Source organism: Panulirus ornatus, chromosome 37, assembly GCF_036320965.1.
Source record: "Panulirus ornatus isolate Po-2019 chromosome 37, ASM3632096v1, whole genome shotgun sequence".
Lineage (NCBI taxonomy): Eukaryota > Metazoa > Arthropoda > Malacostraca > Decapoda > Palinuridae > Panulirus > Panulirus ornatus.
The window spans coordinates 27,905,602-27,924,093 of record NC_092260.1 but is presented as its reverse complement, the minus strand read 5'-3'; the positions used below and the strand labels follow the sequence as shown (position 1 = coordinate 27,924,093).

General features: G+C 46.0%; 1 protein-coding gene across 4 annotated transcripts in view; it reads left to right on the top strand.

Moving 5' to 3' along the window:
* LOC139760641 (uncharacterized) overlaps positions 1-18,492 on the top strand; it is a 137,200-nt gene that overhangs the window by 266 nt on the left and 118,442 nt on the right. The window contains exons 1-3 of one of the 4 annotated variants that reach the window (XM_071684063.1): positions 6,120-6,218; positions 15,879-16,343; positions 17,079-17,296. In XM_071684063.1, coding sequence (XP_071540164.1) covers positions 16,073-16,343; positions 17,079-17,296 — 489 coding nt within the window. In that variant the 5' untranslated portion in view covers positions 6,120-6,218; positions 15,879-16,072. Of the gene's footprint in view, positions 1-6,119; positions 6,277-15,875; positions 16,344-17,078; positions 17,297-18,492 lie in introns of those variants that run through there. The other 3 variants (XM_071684061.1, XM_071684062.1, XM_071684064.1) reach the window with 3 other exon arrangements.

Sequence of the window (18,492 nt, the reverse complement as noted above, 5' to 3'; positions counted from 1 at the left end):
TATAATCTCGTTAATTGTTATTTCACTGTCATGTGAAGTCCATGTTTTCAATTATTCTGGACAATACTGTTCTATTTAATTGTTAGCTCATTTATTTCACTTGTTGACAATGAATCTAGACTCGGAGTTTTTTTTTTTTCACAGCGGATATGACTCTTATACGAGCTGGATTTATTCTGGTATTTGTATTTTTTTTTGTCTTTTTTAGCCAGGCATGTATGTGGTGAAGGCCTGGGCAGTGGTTACTTCGTATTAGTAGTAGTTTATGTACAGTGTAGTTACAATCGCTCTGTTATCTTTTTCATTCATCATTGATATCTTATTTAAGAATTTGGTGTCTATGTATTTTCCACAGTAACCAACTATTAATGTGTTTACATTCTTTTTTTTTAATTTGATCAACGGGTTGTCTGTCTGTCTCTCTGTCTCTCTGTCAAGGTATTTACGTAAAGTGATAATGTCTTCATGAAATGGCACAGTCGTCCTCAATTTTTGTCTTTGAAACAAAAACACGGTAGGACAGACAAGTAAACAACCCAGTGTTTATACTTGGGTTATATCTATACGTACGATCGTAACTGACCGGGACGACGTCGGACGCAGCCTTACGTCATGTTAAGTGTCTCCTCGTTGTAATCAGGAACCATCCAACTATTTTATACACTTATTTAAGTACGTTGTAAGTGAGGCGCCGGTCAGTAAGTAGACTAAGCTAAATTAAGGCAAGAAGGGTGGGTGCAGAAAGACGAGGTGTTATTAAGGGTTATAATCTCCGTAAAGTTTCTCAGGACAAACGACCATACGACATAATAAATGGGTCGTATCCCTGTGGTACACTAGGGGGAGAGAGAGAGAGAGTCGGTGGGCTCATACATCACTGTGGGAGTTACGGGCTTACGAACGTTATCCTTTTGATGTAAAGTGTTGCTGGTGGTAGCAAGAAAATGGTAAAGACACATTTTTTTTCACCCTTTACCGCGTTGCTTGCTCCAGTCACCTTAGGCTGGACAATTATGGAATCGCTCTTACGAGGTGTTATGATTCGCAGACTGGCCTCTTTGTCATAGTGGATGAAAAAGAGATGAGAGAGAACTTTAGCCCCGCGCTCTGCGCAGTAGCAGGGAAATGATGGACTCCTTTGTTGTGAAAAGATCCACGACGAAGTTGTACTCTTTTCTGTCCATCAACAAAACAGACCATTGAAGGGTGAGTTCACGTTTGTGCTCATGCAGGCGGTGTCCGGACACACACATATATAGTTTTTCATACATATTCGCTATTTCCCGCGTTAGTGAGGTAGCGTTAAGAACAAAGGACTGGGCCTTAGAGGGAATATCCTCACTTGGCCTCCTTCGCTGTTCCTTCTTTTGGAAAATTTAAAAAAAAAAAACGGAAGGGGAGGATTTCCAGCCCGCCGCTCCCTCCCCTTTTAGTCGCCTTTTACGACACGCAGGGAATACGTGGGAAGTATTCTTTCTTCCCCATCCCCAGGGATAGCACTTATATATATATATATATATATATATATATATATATATATATATATATATATATATATATATATCGTGTAGGTAGCAGAATATTTTCCTCATTAGGTGTAAATATTCTGTATTGATTTCCGCTTTACTTATGAACACAAATGAGACTTGTGGGGCACACAAGTACTCCCAATATTCACAAAATAAATGACACTACGTAAATATAAGCAAGAACAGAAACAGGAGTGGTTCACATGTTTGAGATATTATAGTTATGTCCAGGAACGTGGATAATATCTAGGCGTGGAATTCATGTTCCCCTGGAGACGCTGGCGCTCTTGGTGGTGCGAGCAGGTGGGGTCAAACTGGATTCAAGGATGGTGGAGGAAGGGAGGAGGTGTTCCTTCAAGTTTCTACCCCGGGGGGGGGGGGTCATGTGAAGGATAGGAGTTACGTCATCTATAGTATAGACGTAGAGTGGTTGTAGGATTCTTCATCCTCCTGTAGTTTGTTTTGATGATCCTCCCTTATGGATGTGGCTTCGGTCATCTGTAGTCCTGTAAGGTCGTGGCAACGTTTCAGTTGGGAGGATTTTGGGGGTTGAATCCCTTGTGAGTGACTCTGGCTTAGCGGCCAACTATGAAGCTGGGATAGCCATTTTTATGTTTTTATTGTGGAGGATGGAGAGGTCGAGGATCCTTTGAGTGAGGACAGGTCGGAGAATGAGAAAAAAGCCAAATTAAAAGAAGAAAACAGTAAATATTGGTCATGAAAATGATCAACACCTGTGTTGAACACAACGTAACGAACCTTGAGTTAGGTGATGTCTCGCCATCACAGTACCGTCTTGGTGGGGAAGGCCGTACCTTCGTGGCCAAAGGTCTTACTGTCGTGCTTGAGAGGATACGACACCCCCCCCCCCCCCCAACGCGTATGGTGCTTCCATCCCAGCCTTACCTGAGCTAGCCACCTCACCGTATCCATTGCCAATATACGAATTTCACACTGAGACACATCCTCCCAATTTACTTCTTTTCGCGGTCTTCTCTCACGCACAACCTCCCTTTGATTCCAAAGTCCGGCATGAAAAAGTGTTGCATCGTAACTCATTTATCCAGCACGACACTCACTTGTGTAACACATAATTTAATACAGAGAGAAATTACCTTGATGTTCAGAAATGTTCTTCATCTTCCCGCCCGAACTGTCGTCTGCAGCCGCTGCTTCACTCCCGCCAGGAATGTAAAACGCAATTAGCTGAATTAATTTGCTTTTTGTGGTTTCACATGTGATCCAGAGCCAGAGAGCTTGGTGAGGGTCGCTCCGGGCTGGAGTGAGTGGCTGCGCTAAACCCACCTGGAACGTCTGAAGTTATGTATGAATTTATATTTGAGCGACCGTGATTATTCAAGATTTTTTTTTTTCTATTTTAATGAACTACTTTAATGTTAAGCAGTATACTCGTGATCATTAAAAAAGCAGTCATGAGTTTTCAGTAATTATCGTTTGAGTCATGATTAAAATATTGGTTTATCATGAAGCAAATCATGATTTTTTTTTTTTCGTTGTTTGCCGAAGACATGATCGTGTGAGCACACGTCCACTGATCAAGAGGTAGTGTTGTCACCCTCGCGTTTTTTCTCGGGAGGGATTTAAACGATTTTTTTTTCATGGTAAGAAATATCTACCATCCTTAGAACGTCCATAGATCATACTTTGACCCGATATTAAGTTACATATATATCCTTGTGGTTCTGTGGTCGCTAGATGGTGAGAAGGATCATTTCTGAGTTAATGGTGACAACGAGGGGTGCTTCCATGGAAAGAGAGAGAGAGAGAGAGAGAGAGAGAGAGAGAGAGAGAGAGAGAGAGAGAGAGAGAGAGAGAGAGAGAGCTTCATTAGTGAGAGAGGAGCAAAGGAGAAGAACCTGAGCTTCGCGTCCGTTACTCCTGCTGGTGCGCTGGCCGCTCGCTCGCTTCGTCGGTCGGTCGATGTTTGGCTCGTCCGCCTCGTCAGCCTTACTGGGTTTGTTGGGTTAGTGGGATTGTGGTGTTGCTGGATTCATGGAATCTTGCGTATGCAAATGTATGTTTGTATAAATGCGTGTTGTATACGCAATCGTGTTTATGAATTGTACGGTATTGAGGTGGTATTTTGGTGGCGGGTTAGGTCCACTGCTCTTGGATTACCAGTTGACTCCAGGGGAAGTTATGGAAAAGTTTCGTCTTACGTGACTCCACGTCCCTGTTTCTTTGTATCGATTATTCCTCCCTATTTCTGTTGCTCATCCTCAGAATTTGCTCCCGATCTCTGCCCTGTGTCATCAAGTCTCTGGTCTGTGTTCTATGTACGGTTTCTCTTTTGTTGATTTATTTACGAGAGGCCCAGAGAAGACCTCCCTTGACCGAGAGGCCCAGAAAAGACCTCCCTTGACCGAGAGGCCCAGAGAACGCCTCCCTTGACTCCATTTTCTATCTACAATACTAAACTAACAGCTCTTCGCTGTATACTAAATTTGCTTAAATTGTGTGTGTATATCTATTACGAATCCACTTCCATGCATGTATGACTGTGTTTGCAGTCGTAGTGGAGTGCGTTCACTGGGTCTTTTTTGCTTTACTACAGAGACCAAGAAGAAAGCGATGCCCTCCCCGGTATAAACAAGGAGCTCACTAGGACCACTGAGTCGGCCGGGTAAAACTTTAATACTAGGATAACTCAGTGAGGTGGCCTGGGGATTGTGGGGCTGTCTCTGGACCTGGGGTGCTGTCGTAGAGAAAGATGAGAGAGAGAGAGAGAGAGAGAGAGAGAGAGAAAGAGAGAGAGAGAGAGAGAGAGAGAGGGGGGGTTGAACCAAGTGGGAAAGGAGATGTAAGAAGTATGAGAATGAAAACGGGGAAAAGGGATGAGAGCGTAATAAGAAAATCACAGGAATTAAGAAGTGGAAAGAGAGAAGAAGCGACAAACATTGGAGACAACTTTAAGACCCCGAGGTCATCATCAGTGGATCCTCATCTTCCCCACACCTGCGACACGGTGACCTTTGACCTGATCATTTACGGTTAGATCAAAGGCCATCTTAACTATAGTAGAGATGTGTTTGACCTGACCCGTAAGGCTGGAAAGATTGGGAAACCAGAGTGTTTCCTTCTTCAATGAGTAATACAATTATAGCTCTCATTATGCAAATTACGACGGGATTAGGAGCATATCAACGATACTGAAACTGCTAATAACCGCCAGAAACCATATTGTGGTCTGTGGGGCGACATAGACCTCCTCAGTCTTAGCCATGGACCCCGGGATGCGATGACCCCCGGGCCAGTCGGATGTCTTTGACCCCTTGAGCACAGCGTTAGAACCATTAGAGGTCAGATCAAAGACTTGGTCAGGATACAGAACTGTCGCACCGTCGTGATAAAGGGTCGTACCTTAGCGTTCAAAGGTCGTACCTCAGTGCTCAAGGGTCGTACCTCAGTGTTCAAGGGTTTGGAGGCCCGAGGGTGACCCAGGCCAAGTCATTATATTCCTCGAGTCCTGGTCATAACCCAGGTCAGCTCATTCCTCGAGTCCTGGTCATAACCCAGGTCAGCTCATTCCTCGAGTCCTGGTCATAACCCAGGTCAGCTCATTATATTCCTCGAGTCCTGGGCGTATACCGAGTCATGTCACATTCCTGACATGGTCAGTGGCGTACCCTACACCAGCGTACCGTAACTAGTTCGCCCACACCAGCAGGTACACACAACAGAAGTTCAGATTATTTCAATATCTTCCTAACTTCGTGTTGAGCAAGACGACGAGGCTACCACAGGTGTGCACGGTGCCTGGGGATCATCGGTGTGGTGGTGAGTGTGGACTGAGGTCAACAGACACACACCATCATCAGGGGAAGGGACGAAATGAGAATGATAATGATCAGGATGAAAGGAAGAGTTCGCGTGCCATGTCCTTGAGGTGGGAGGACGGGCCCATTACTGAATTAGTGGTTAAGTAGTTAGGTAAGGACATTGTATTAAGGGGTAATGGAATGGTAACAATGATGAGTAGAATATCAGGGGATTCGGCCGTAATGTGAATAAGATCTGCAGATGTCATTTTTTTTGTAAACAAAATTTAGATTTTTATGTTGAGATCAGATGAATACAATAAGAGTTTGAAGACCGAAATTCAAAGAGATTAAGGAGAATGAAAGGAAATATTCATCTCATAATGAGTCTCTGAGGCTCAGGGGGTATGTTGGGGGCTGAAGCCCCATCAACTGTGGTGTTACAGGGACTATGATGCAGTGTGTTGGGGATGCTTGAGGGTAGATGGTAAGGTTATAGAGAACAGAAGACCTGATGGTCTACGACGGGGTTACCTGGTTGAGAAGCAGGTAATGGCATTCCTTTATTCCTGGTCTGTCACGCCTCGCGTACGGTGTCACAAGACTGGTGATGCTAGGGGTTTGTCACGGGTCGTCGCCAGTGTTACAAGGTTGGTGACGCTGGGGTCTGTCACAGCGAGGTCACACGCCCTGGTGTGATATGACAGTGTACGTGACCGGGCCGACTGAGGGAGCCCCACTTAGTAGGGAGGGGAGAGGGTGGGGGGGTGGAAATGTCCCCAGGGGCTCCCTCTGAAGCCTCCCCGGGTGTCCACAGGATGTCCTCAGATGTCCTTGTGGTGTCCCTAGAGAGCAGTTCCTCCGTCAGGCTAGAGGACGCGGAGCCCAGTTTTAGTGTAGCGAGTGTAAGGTAGGGAGTAGCGAGACGGGCTAGCGAACACCTCGCTAAAGTGTTAGACTCAACAGTGGTGCGTACCATGTTGAGTTAAGGCTGTGTACGATGCTGTGTAGCGGTGTGCTGAGTTACCGTAGCGGTGTGGCGAGTTACCGTATTGGTGGATGCCCTGTTACCGTGTCATGGTGTATAGACATTAAGCACTGGCATGATGGTGCTGTAACGTGTACATGTGCATCCATGCTAAGTACCAATGTTCATTTACGCCGTAGGGGACTGTTAACATGACTTAATGATTCTTTAAACTGTAGCGATGTGCTAACATTACGAACAGTATGGTAGCGCCTTGGAGTGATGTGTTAAAACAGCGTAGGGGTGTCCGAATACTGCGTAGCGGTGTGTTTATGTAAGCTGTTTGATATTACTCAGAGGTGTACTAAACCTGACTAGCGATGTGTTGGTAATGAAGAGCGATGGTTAAAGTCATGCACATGAGTCGTCAATCAGAGTTAACGGTAGACAGAGTATAGAAGACTTGAGGACGTATTTAATCTGTTTCTTTCCATACACCTAAATTTTGGAACACTTTGCCTTCTCATGTTCTTCATCAGTGACCTGACCCTTCTAGAAAGACACATAAATTTTTTTTTCAGTTCCTGAAAAAGACTGTTTTGATGTGGCGTTGGTGAGAGCAGTGAGTGTTGTTATGGTGTTGGTGAGAACACTGAATGTTGTTGTTGTGTTGGTGATTTGTGAGTGAGATTACCGCTCACAGCCGATGTGAGATGCTTCATTTATTGACAACAAAATATTACCCACCTTCTGTATCTCTTAGTTGGATTCTGGGATGTCTGGGGACGGAAGATTCTGAGATCTCTCCCGGGGATGTTCTGAGGAGGAGGGTTCAAGGGATCCTGTCGGGGGATATGCTGGGGGATGGAGGTTCAGGGGTGTCTAGGAAGAATGTTCTGGGGTAGGAAACTTCATAGAACTCTAGGGTGATAATGTTCCCGGGATGGAGAGGTGTTTGTGTTTCTAATGACGGGGATGGTCAAGGCAGACCTTAAGAAAAGTCATCTGATGAGCCATTAAGCAGGACGGTCGATTTGAAGAATTGTGGTCTGTCAACTATGGATGTGGGGTATTCTGGCTGACGCTCAGTGACGCTGTGAACTGTGGTTATGGGATTGCTGGCTGACACACAGACACGCTGACATCACAGCAGTGGACTAGGAAGGTCAGAGAGGCAGGGACTCCTATGTTAACGTGCATAAACTAACGAAGGATTTTCATCTCAACGATAACGGATCGTACACGAGGGTACCAAACGATCCTTTTAGGATATCATTAGCGCCAGTGTCTCTTCAGCCGTCATGCAAGACGCCCAGACCCCAATGCCTGCAAACCATTTGTGCAGACGATCTGACTGAACCTCTATCACGGACCATTACTAGTTAAACCCCCCTCCCCCGACCACCTTGCTTCTTTCGCTTTTATTTTCTGTGTCAAGAGTCAGAACTCATTCACAAATCCCGGGGGCTTTCTTTACACATTCCTGGCACCGTTTGGGCCGGGTTAGTATAAAAGGCAGTGCGTTACAAAGAAACAACCGCAGGCCTTTCTCGTCACATGAGAATATTTACTACAGTCTAAATATAACGTGTGTGTGTGTGTGTGTGTGTGTGTGTGTGTGTAATGATGTGCTAGTTTGTTGTCTCCTTAAAAGTAACTAGGCAGGTAATGGTGTTATTTAGAGTCTGGACTTGTTGTTGTATGATCTTTGTTGATGGTGAGAGGGTTTTGTCAAAGCGTGTGGCTTGTACTATTTGAAGGGAAAGAATCGCTCAGTTTCCTCCGCCAACAATGCTTCCGCTGCAGCCTACTCTACACCTCACACCTACTGGCCATCATCCACTCTTTCTGAAGCTAATATGAGATTACATACGAGAGCACGCAGAACAATCACCGGCTGCTGAGCAAATATAACCGCTGATCCTCCCTCCCTCCACACAATAGAACCATTTTCCCCCCCATTACACTCCCACCTCAGCATTTTTGTCGCTGTCATCTCTCGCTCAGTAGACCCCTCCTACGCAAACCATCCTGCAACTCACCACTCGTCCCCATTGCCCGGTTCGTCAGGCACGAACAGTCGTATGATAATGAATTATAACTGGCTAGGCTCTGATCATGGTTATTTTTATAAGATTTTCGCATAAAGGTTAAGACAAAGCATCCTCAACCAAACACTTTGGCAAACAATACGTATTTCTAGATCTAAGAACACACTACCAGAGGAAACACTACGTAAAGCAACACTACCAGAGGAAACACTACGTAAAGCAACACTCCCCACCAACACATCAAAGGAACACAATACCACCATTACAAAAGACGTTTTTATCAAACTTTAAAATTCCTCTGTTTATGTTTTCTTTCATTTCATTTTCTTTGCTTCATCGTCTGACTCTTTTGAGATGTAACCCCTTTGCTTCATCGCCATCAAAAGAAATTAGGAGACACACCCCAGGTGCTTTGATCTGTCCCCGCTTAGCCCGAGCAACTGTTGAATATGACCACCATCCTGGATGACAGAGGAACGGGAACGGCAACAGACCATTGGGTGTTATCGAGGCTGTTTGTGTTGGCAGAAGTGGTCAGAACCATGGGAGTTAGTGTGGAGAGAGTACAGGTGATATGGGAATTAAGGGCAAATGCCCCGTACACCTTTTTAATTAGGAGTTGGAACGAACGTTTGTAAAGCCTATTCTTAAACGCATTTGTGGCGTTACTTTCACGGTGGTGTTAAGATAAAGTACCCAGTGGTGTGGTGTTGATTGTGTACCCAGTGGTGTGGTGTTGATTGTGTACCCAGTGGTCTGATGTTAATTGTGTACCTAGTGGTGTGGTGTTGATTGTGTACCCAGTGGTGTGGTGTTGATTGTGTACCTAGTGGTGTGGTGTTGATTGTGTACCCAGTGGTCTGATGTTAATTGTGTACCTAGTGGTGTGGTGTTGATTGTGTACCCAGTGGTGTGGTGTTGATTGTGTACCCAGTGGTGTGGTGTTGATTGTGTACCTAGTGGTGTGGTGTTGATTGTGTACCTAGTGGTGTGGTGTTGATTGTGTACCCAGTGGTCTGGTGTTGATTGTGTACTCAGTGGTGTGGTGTTGATTGTGTACCCAGTGGTGTGGTGTTGATTGTGTTTCTATGTGTTAGCATCGCTGGGTGTGTGAGGTTGGAGCATGATGACCACATCCCCTGATATGTTTAGCTTACGTATGTGTATAAAACTGATCACTTGGTGTATGGGGTTGACGTGCACGTATGATAGACCACGTGTGTGTGTGTGTGTGTGTGAGAGAGAGAGAGAGAGAGAGAGAGAGAGAGAGAGAGAGAGAGAGAGAGAGAGAGAGAGAGAGAGAGAGAGAGTATGGCAAGGGGGAGGCCGGGGGGGGGGGGGGGTGGGGCACATTCACCTCCCACATCCACGTCTCGTGCAGGTCCAGGTGATGAAAATACAATGTGTTTACTTGTGTCTGGACTCCGCTGAGGAGGTGCAGACGTTAGGGTGTGGGAGGCAGCCACCAGTGCACTTCCTCCCTACCCTCCCCTCTTCCCCTCGTACAATTATTTGGGTAACTTGTTTTCAGGTACTTCCTACGAAATTCACCAGACAAACAAGTTCTCTTTTTTTATATTTGAATTTAAAAAAAATAGTTATTCAAATAGTTTTTCATTTACCGGATATGACAATAATTACTTAACTCACTAACCACGTCAACTTTTTATAATCTGATTGGCGTACGTAAATACATTTATGTTCGTATGTTCAGATGTTTACTTCTTGCGTACACGTGCAGCAGAATGGACGGACTCTAGAAGCGTCTAGTGTGGGTGATGGTGATGATTGTGACGGATATGGGTGATAGTGATGATATCGTGATAGTGATGGTAGAGATGATAATGATGCAAGAGGCCAGTATGGTTGTCATGATGATCACATGTGGTAACGATGGTGACGGTGATAATGATGGTAATAATGATCATAATGGGGATGATGATGATGATCATGATGGTGATGATAGTGTCCATCATCAGTAGATGAACCCAGAACCGATCATGACGTAATGAGTCTAACAGCAGCAGCAGAGAGAAACAGTATCATTGATCAAGTGGTGGGCGCATCGCGTTAGTCTTACTTTTCTGGGCCAAAAACTCGTTACTTGTGGCCGTAGGCGAGGAGATAACTCTCTCTCTCTCTCTCTCTCTCTCTCTCTCTCTCTCTCTCTCTCTCTCTCTCTCTCTCTCTCTCTCTCGGTCGCCATCCAGCCAGGTACCAGGGGAATTTCCACTGTACCAAGCACTGCTGGGTACCTCCCGCAGAAGGTAGGTGCAAGAGCGGGCTGTGTCTGGGAGGGAGGGCCTCTCCCATCCTGATCCTCCGGCTTATCCTGACGAAGAACCTCGCGCAAAGTTGGAGTCGAGTTTCCTCCATCACAGTCTTGTGCAACTGGGCTCCTGTTGGCTCTGATACTCAGAACAGTGGGCGTTTGGCTGAGCCTAGTGTCTCCTGTCTTAACAATGGTAGTGTTGTAGTAGTCTAAATGATTCTTGCTGTTGCCGTATCCTTGCGAAAGAATACACACCGTACGGAGGCATGAGATGTGTTTACCAAATACATTCAAGAAAGAATTATCTTTTTTTTTGCGCAAATTCTTGAGTTTTTACGCGACTTTTTTTTTTTTTAAACATTATCTTTGGCTTTAAGTTTTCACATAAAGATGTTATACGCATACTGTCGGAGCTTCGTATGACTCTATTCCGTGAAATAAGATTTGGGTAATGAACCCGTGAGGTAAATTTTGTATTTCTTCTTTGAAAAGTTAACCAGGACGGCGCGAGCAAAACATGCCCCACTGATGGCCATCTCGAATGAAAAGAAAGCCGAGTGTCAGAAAAGAATGAAGGAATGAAACAGAGTTCCGTTAGATGTCTGAAGAGCGACGAAAGAAGGAAAAAAAAATCTTCAATTTCGGTGGGCGAGGAAAGGAGGAGGAGAAGGTATCATGATAACGGTTCATCCTCGTGTGGTTGGTCTTTATTGTTTGACTCATCTGCTTCCCACTATCTTGCAGGCGTGAGGTCTTGCGTAAATTTTTCTCATTATTTTGCGTAAGTCTTCGTGACGATGTATGTGTGAACTATTCGTGCGGATAATATGTCTCACGTCTTCGTAGGGATGTGTGTAGCGCAGATCCACCGTGGTGTTGTGAGGATGGATTCGTAAGCCCAGCCAACACCATCACGAAACTTAGCACGAAAGTGGCCGCCCCTCCCCTGTGTACCCTAGCTGGCACCTGGCAGAATGGTCTTTTGACATCTGTCGACAGAGGTCAAGTTTGAGGAAGCGATGTAGGTCAGGAACGGCGAGTGGGCGTGCAGTTCGTTCCAGCTTAGTGTCACTGAAAGTTTAGTGATGTTTGAGGTGGATTGGCTCTCTCCATTCACTGTTAACCGGGCCTCCAATCACAACCCAGTCGTGTACAATGCCAACTACCAGTTACCATAAAGGGGAATTTGGGGAAGTGGGGGTGAGTGGCTTACTAGCGTCCCAAGGGTCGTAAAAAGGCGTACACTGTCACGATTCTATTTTCTGAACGTCACACGCAAGGCGCTGCTGCCGTCCTGCAAAGCTTTGGCTGTCACAGCAACTGTATCGAATGACGTTTCCAATAACTGTAAAACTTTAAACGCTCCAACATGTGTCATTTGCATACCTATAGAGCTTGTGTGTGTGTGTGTGTGTGTGTGTGTGTGTGTGTGTGTGTGTGTGTGTGTGTACGTGTGTGTGTGTGTGTGTGTGTGTGTGTGTGTGTGTTTGCTCAGGTGTGTTACCCATGACGGAAGTAGTTTGCGGAATCAAAGGAATTAGATACCCGGCCAGGCGAGAGAGTGGGGGAGGAGCCGCCACCGCCGCTCTTTGGTGAAGGAGGCAGGGAGTGAGGGAGCGAGTGAGGGCGGCGGGCGGCAGCGACGTTGCCCGGACCAAGCCCTCAGCCGTCCTCAGAGCTTCAAAAGACGTCACTGTTGGGTCACTATTATCACGATCCGCTCGGGTGGTTCTCGAGCTGGAGTATAATTGCCGTGTCCAAGTTCTCGTTAATTAGCGGTAATTAGTGATGGGGGAGAGGGGCGGGCGTCAGGGTAGTGGTAGGGAGGCGGTCTTAGCGAGGCGGTGGCCACACCTGGGAGATCTGCTGGTCTCCCGCAGAGGGTTGTGGAAGGGGTCGAGCCTCCCTCCTACGTAACCCCCTCCATAAGGCCTCGGGGAAACACCAGACACCTGGGTGAATCCTGTTGACCTGATCTGCATACGATTTGTGGGTGTAGGACACAGTGCGTGCGTCACCCAGGCTGGGTAGGGCGGGTGTGCGAGGGAGAGGAATTGGCGGGTCTGAAGGACGCGGCCTGAATAAATATCTCTCTCTCTCTCTCTCCCTCTCTGTATGTAGCACACACACACACACACACACACACACACACACACACACACACACACACACACACACACACACACACACACACACACTACATCTGATAAAATGACTCATTATATTTAGCTCTAGACCTTCCCGTGGCGAGTGTTACGCGCTGGTTCTTCTTAATGTCAAACCCTTGTCGCACTTACTAGCAGGTAGGCTGGTGGCTTGTTCCATGGTTATGGAAGGGGTGCTTGTGGAAGGGGGCCTGTGGCTTATACCTTCACTAACTTCCTTTGTATTGTTCCAGTCACAAATCTAAATGTAGAGATGATGTATTTCTGGTCCTACATACATGATTCTTGTGTGTGTGTGTGTGTGTGTGTGTGTGTGTGTTGTGTGATACGAATCTACACGTCAATAATTAAGGTACTTTTTATAAGTGTAGAAAAGGACGAGTTATAGTTCTTACTGGAAGGTGGTTGATTTATGGATGATTAGTGGTGGTGATGTGGTGTGTGTAGGGGGTGTGGTGTGTGTGTGTGTGTAGGGCGTGGTGTGTGTAGGGCGTGGTGTGTGTGTGTGTGTAGGGCGTGGTGTGTGTAGGTTGTAGTCTGCTTCAATCTTGAATCATTGTGACGAGATTGTTTACATCTTGATGGAAATCACTTCATTCACAGATGATAGCACTCTCACCCCTTTGCCCCGTTCATTCATTAACGATAGCAATAAGTTTCTTTAGCCCTTAGTATTTGTTCGGTTCATTAATACATGGCACTAGTAAGGCCCTGTAGCCCTTACTCTGACACGGTTCATTCATGTTTGATATCAACAAGGCTCTGTAGCCCTTACCTTCGCTCGGTTCATTCGTCAGTATAGAATACCGGAGTTCTGTGGATTTCCTCTTTTCATATATATATATATATATATATATATATATATATATATATATATATATATATATATATATATATATATATATATATATATACACACACACACACACACACACACACACACACACACATATATATATATATATATATATATATATATATATATATATATATATATATATATATATATATATATATATATATATATGTGTGTATATATATATATTATATGCTGCTGTTTATAGATAATGATCGTTAGTTTGGCTCCTTCCTGAAGTATCATAATGAGGCTACACACTCGTTGCTGTTGCTCGGGAGACGACATTCAGAGGGGGAGAGACAGGTGAAGTTAGACGACGCTCAGAGTGGAGAGACAGGTGAGGTTAGACGACGTTCAGAGGGGAAGAGACAGGTGAGGTTAGGCGACGTTCAGAGGGGGAGAGACAGGCGAGGTTAGGCGACGTTCAGAGGGGAGAGACAGGTGAGGTTAGACGACGTTCAGAGGGGGAGAGACAGGTGAGGTTAGACGACGTTCAGAGGGGGAGAGACAGGTGAGGTTAGACGACGTTCAGAGGGGGAGAGACAGGTGAGGTTAGACGACGTTCAGAGGGGGAGAGACAGGTGAGGTTAGACGAAGTTCAGAGGGAGAGACAGGTGGGGTTAGACGACGTTCAGCGATACCAAACGAGAGAGACCAAAGTACCATCAGTGTTGTTTCGTCCTGTGTGAAAAAGGCAAGAAATTAATTAAACTTCCATTGACAATAGGAACTTCTAATCAGTTAGATTAATTATGACTTCTCGATCCCTTCATTAGAAAGTTTACTCTGGGCATTCGACTTAATAATTTATTCTGACGAGTAACATGATTAAATACTCCTTTTTTAGAAAAGACTTACAGGAACAGAGAGAGAGACTTCAGGCGATGTATTCCTCTCTCATCTGAGCTCTGGCGATAGAGGTTCAGAAGAGCAATTCTTGTAGAAATATAGATTGAGCGTTATCATGTTAATCATGTTATCAACTGTTACAGTGAACTGGTTATATGTGTAAACTGTTAAATCCGGCTTGTATGGCGTGACTGGTAGCCCGCAGCTAATTTTTAGTGCCTTCACCCTGCAGAGCCTTGAGCACTGTGCCTGCAACTTCCAGAGCCTCGAGCACTGTGCCTGCAGTTTCCAGAGCCTTGAGCTTGACACTGTCGTGAGAGGAGGTTTCTTCGAACTTCTCCATCGCCAGACTGAGAACAGAAAATAGACTGTGTTGTTAACAGCAGGGTCTGTTAAATGAGTTGAGAGTATCATTTATACAGGAGTGAGGGGGCCTAATGCAGATCCTTGCGGTACTCCATCATCAGCAGTATCTATAACTGGTGGAAGGTGCTGGAGGTCACCCTCCCCGTAGTTGTCGACCTGTTTTAATGGTGTTCCTGCGATCCCCTGATCCAAGTTGACGAGGGAAAATACAGAAGCATCAAATGTTTTTATAATGACCATAACAAATCTTGTAGTCTTACATGGTTCTCTCTCACTTTGCAGACGACGTTAGAGTTCTACGATTTGGTCTTATGGCATTATTGTCTCTCTTCCTCCCAAGAAAATCAGTGTTGATATTCTCGATAACCACTGCTTCGTTGTCAAGACGCTATGCTACACTGTCATCTCCCGCCAGTATGGCTCAAGAAATTCAATAGAGTACGCTAGCTCGTCACCATCAAAGACCCTCTTATCATCCCATTAGCTCACCTTCAACTCGTCTACTGCGTTCGTTTTCTCCCTCTGTCGTCTGTTCGTAAACTCTTCACATTTAGAAAACGAATCGAACCTTTTCCAAACGGAGTTGTGGATGGTCGTATGTTGTGTTTCCTCGTTTCAGTCCGTTTCGACATCATACATGGACGCCACAGGTTGGGAACCATCAAGCAACTTGAAGCCAAAGCTTTACAGAAATGACTGATAGATGGTTCCTGTAGAAGCTCCTCAAATCGCGTTAATCCATTTTGGCCTCTTAGATTATTTAAGTATTTTTTTTTTTTACACTTATTTTCAAACAAGATCCTCTCTTAATTTCACGTTATGTCCATTCGTTGTTCTGGTCCAACATCCCTCGAAGAACTGTTCACAGTCCATGTGTGTGTGTGTGTGTGTGTGTGTGTGTGTGTGTGTGTGTGTGTGTGTGTGTGTATTTAATTTTCATATCGTACAATCAATGATCATGAGCAAAAATTGTGGTGCGGAGAAGCACTTTTAAGTAATATCAGACAATATCCTTCATGTGTTATTCATTATTCCCAGCAGAGCTGAGCTCAACAACCGTGCGGATCAGAGAACACTCACTTCGAGGCAAGATTCCCATCCAGACGAACGAGAGAGACTTGCTCATCAAGACAGGAACTGCCCTGCCGACCAGCCAGCCAGCCAGCAGATCAAAGACAGACGTGACACGACTAAAATATTCATGAAACTTATAGGAAAGTGAACCTTGTGTTGGAATGAGGTCACCCTCTGGCGGAATAGTCGAAGCATCATGCTTGGCCTCGAGGAGAGTCCGTGAGGCCACGGCAGGAGGACAGTACACATACCACAGTCGGCCAGCGGGGTGCCCCCGGACAGCAGTGGGCGATCGGAGGGCGTTGGACGAGCGTGGGGCGCCGGACGGGCGCGGAGTGTTGGCCAACATGAAGCTGGTGGAGAAGAGCGTGACGTGGAGGGTGGTAGTGACCGCGGCCCTCCTCCTGAGCCTCACCGGATGTGTCCAGGGGCGTGAGTATCATCAGGCTGATAATACACCAGTTATTCTCTCTCTCTCTCTCTCTCTCTCTCTCTCTCTCTCTCTCTCTCTCTCTCTCTCTCTCTCTCTCTGACCCGGGTAGCACTGCCCTGTTTGTCACCTAGACTGAAGCTGTTGGAAGAGGTAGCAGAGGTGAGAGGATGTAATTAACGAAGTTTACCTGCTGCTAATTACATCAGCATCTAATCATATCGCGAGACTGTACACACTCGCCCCCGGCCGAGGTGACTCGTTCATCACTGTTCTTCTCCATGTCTTTCACTGTCAGTCTAGTTGCACTGTTGATGATCTCCATGTCCATCACTGTTGGTTACCAACGAGTGCTGGAATACCGTTCTGTGTTCATTTGTTCACCAACACAATCACTCCATAACACCGTTGTTTGATCATCTTCTCACACCTGCTTGCCTCGCCACGTCTTACCGTCAGGAGCTGATGGCTGAACCTTCGTGGAAAATCCTTTGTTTCCTTCTTCTCTTCCTACTTTTAGATGTTGATAATACGGGAGGGGAGGATTTTTATCTTCCTCCCGACCTTGATTTTCTTGTGCCAAAAATACTCGACCATGAGAGGAGACGAAGAACGCCTTCTGTTAGTGTGTCACCATGACCTTATTATCATTCATTCTATCGTTAACAATCACTATGACCTATCATGATGACCCATGAGCACGCTTAATCTGACCCTTGACCTTGTTGACCCGGCAGAGTGCGAGGGGACGCCCCAGTACCTGACTGCGGCCAACAGCAGCGGCCACCTGGCCTTCCCCGAGGTTAACTGGGACCCGACCACGGGAGCCTGGCAGAGCTACCAGTTCTACCCGACAGCCGTCAAGTGCACGTGGATCCTGAGGGCGCCCGCTGCCCACGTCCTCACCGCCGCCTTCCTCCACTTCGACACTGAGCAGGACTACGACTATGTTACGGTGAGTTCGACTATACCTTCGTCAGTACTACATTACCTGTTCATGTATGATGTTATGGGCACACAGTGCAGTACTCTTTGCTCGTATGAAACTTGACCCTCTCATAGTAGTACGTGGTCAAGTGGTAGGTGGTCCTGTCATAGTAGTAGCTGGTTAAATGGTAAGTCGGCCTGTTGCATTGGTCGTGTCCTACCATCTAATCATCGTACTTAAATGTAATGCTGTCTCGCCCGTCAGCAACGTCGATATTCAGATGAACGAAACTCAAGACCTCTGTTTCCAGAACCAACCTCCCCAACCTCACTACAACTGTAGTAAGGTAGCTGCACCATGTGCTCTCATTTACAGTCACTGTCACACTTATAGGACGTCTGTCAGTTGCACAAGACCATCATCCTCCGCTCCCTTGGGAACGCTACTGGTCTCTCGCGACCTCCGCTGTGCACACCCCTCGATCATCTGGTCCCGCAGCATCATCTACTGCTGTACCAGTGACCACAGACACTCCATGACTCCTCAGTGCCCCCACAACACTGAGGAGTCTGTGTGATAACGCATGCTACTGTTACAACCTCTGTGTACGCTGCCGCGTCACAATGCATTGCACCTGCAACGCACACTACGTCCGTCTACAATGTTCTCACGACATTATCCTGTTATCCCTGTACAATAAGAGACCTAACCATCTTCAGGCCTCCTGCTCCCTCTGCTGAACCTCTCCTTGACCTATACTCAGTCTCTTGAACCTTCCCTTTCGTCAGACCTGCGACCAAATTTGAGGCCATTTCCAACAGACTAAAATTATGTGATAAACTGCTAACACTGGCCGAAGCTTGGGTCTCGTGGGTTACTTATATGGCGTAGTTCTTGGGCATTGTCGAAGGCCGTGATGGCTGGAGGAGGTCCTGCTACAATTATTGCTCACTGACAGCCAAGAGGCATGGCCACCACCTACGTCCTGAAAGCAGACTCTTTGCTCAGGGTGAGGCCAAATTAGTAAATTCTTACATGATCAGTTGAGGACAACCTGTTATCTAGGGCTTATCTATATCTGCCACTTGCATTTAGCGTCCACGGGTAAGAAAATAGATTATATAACAGGTAATTCCATGTTAGAGAACGCACAACAGACAATCAACAAGTAAGCAAATGAACTGTCTCTATGCACACAATTTCATGTTTGTTGTAATCGCCTT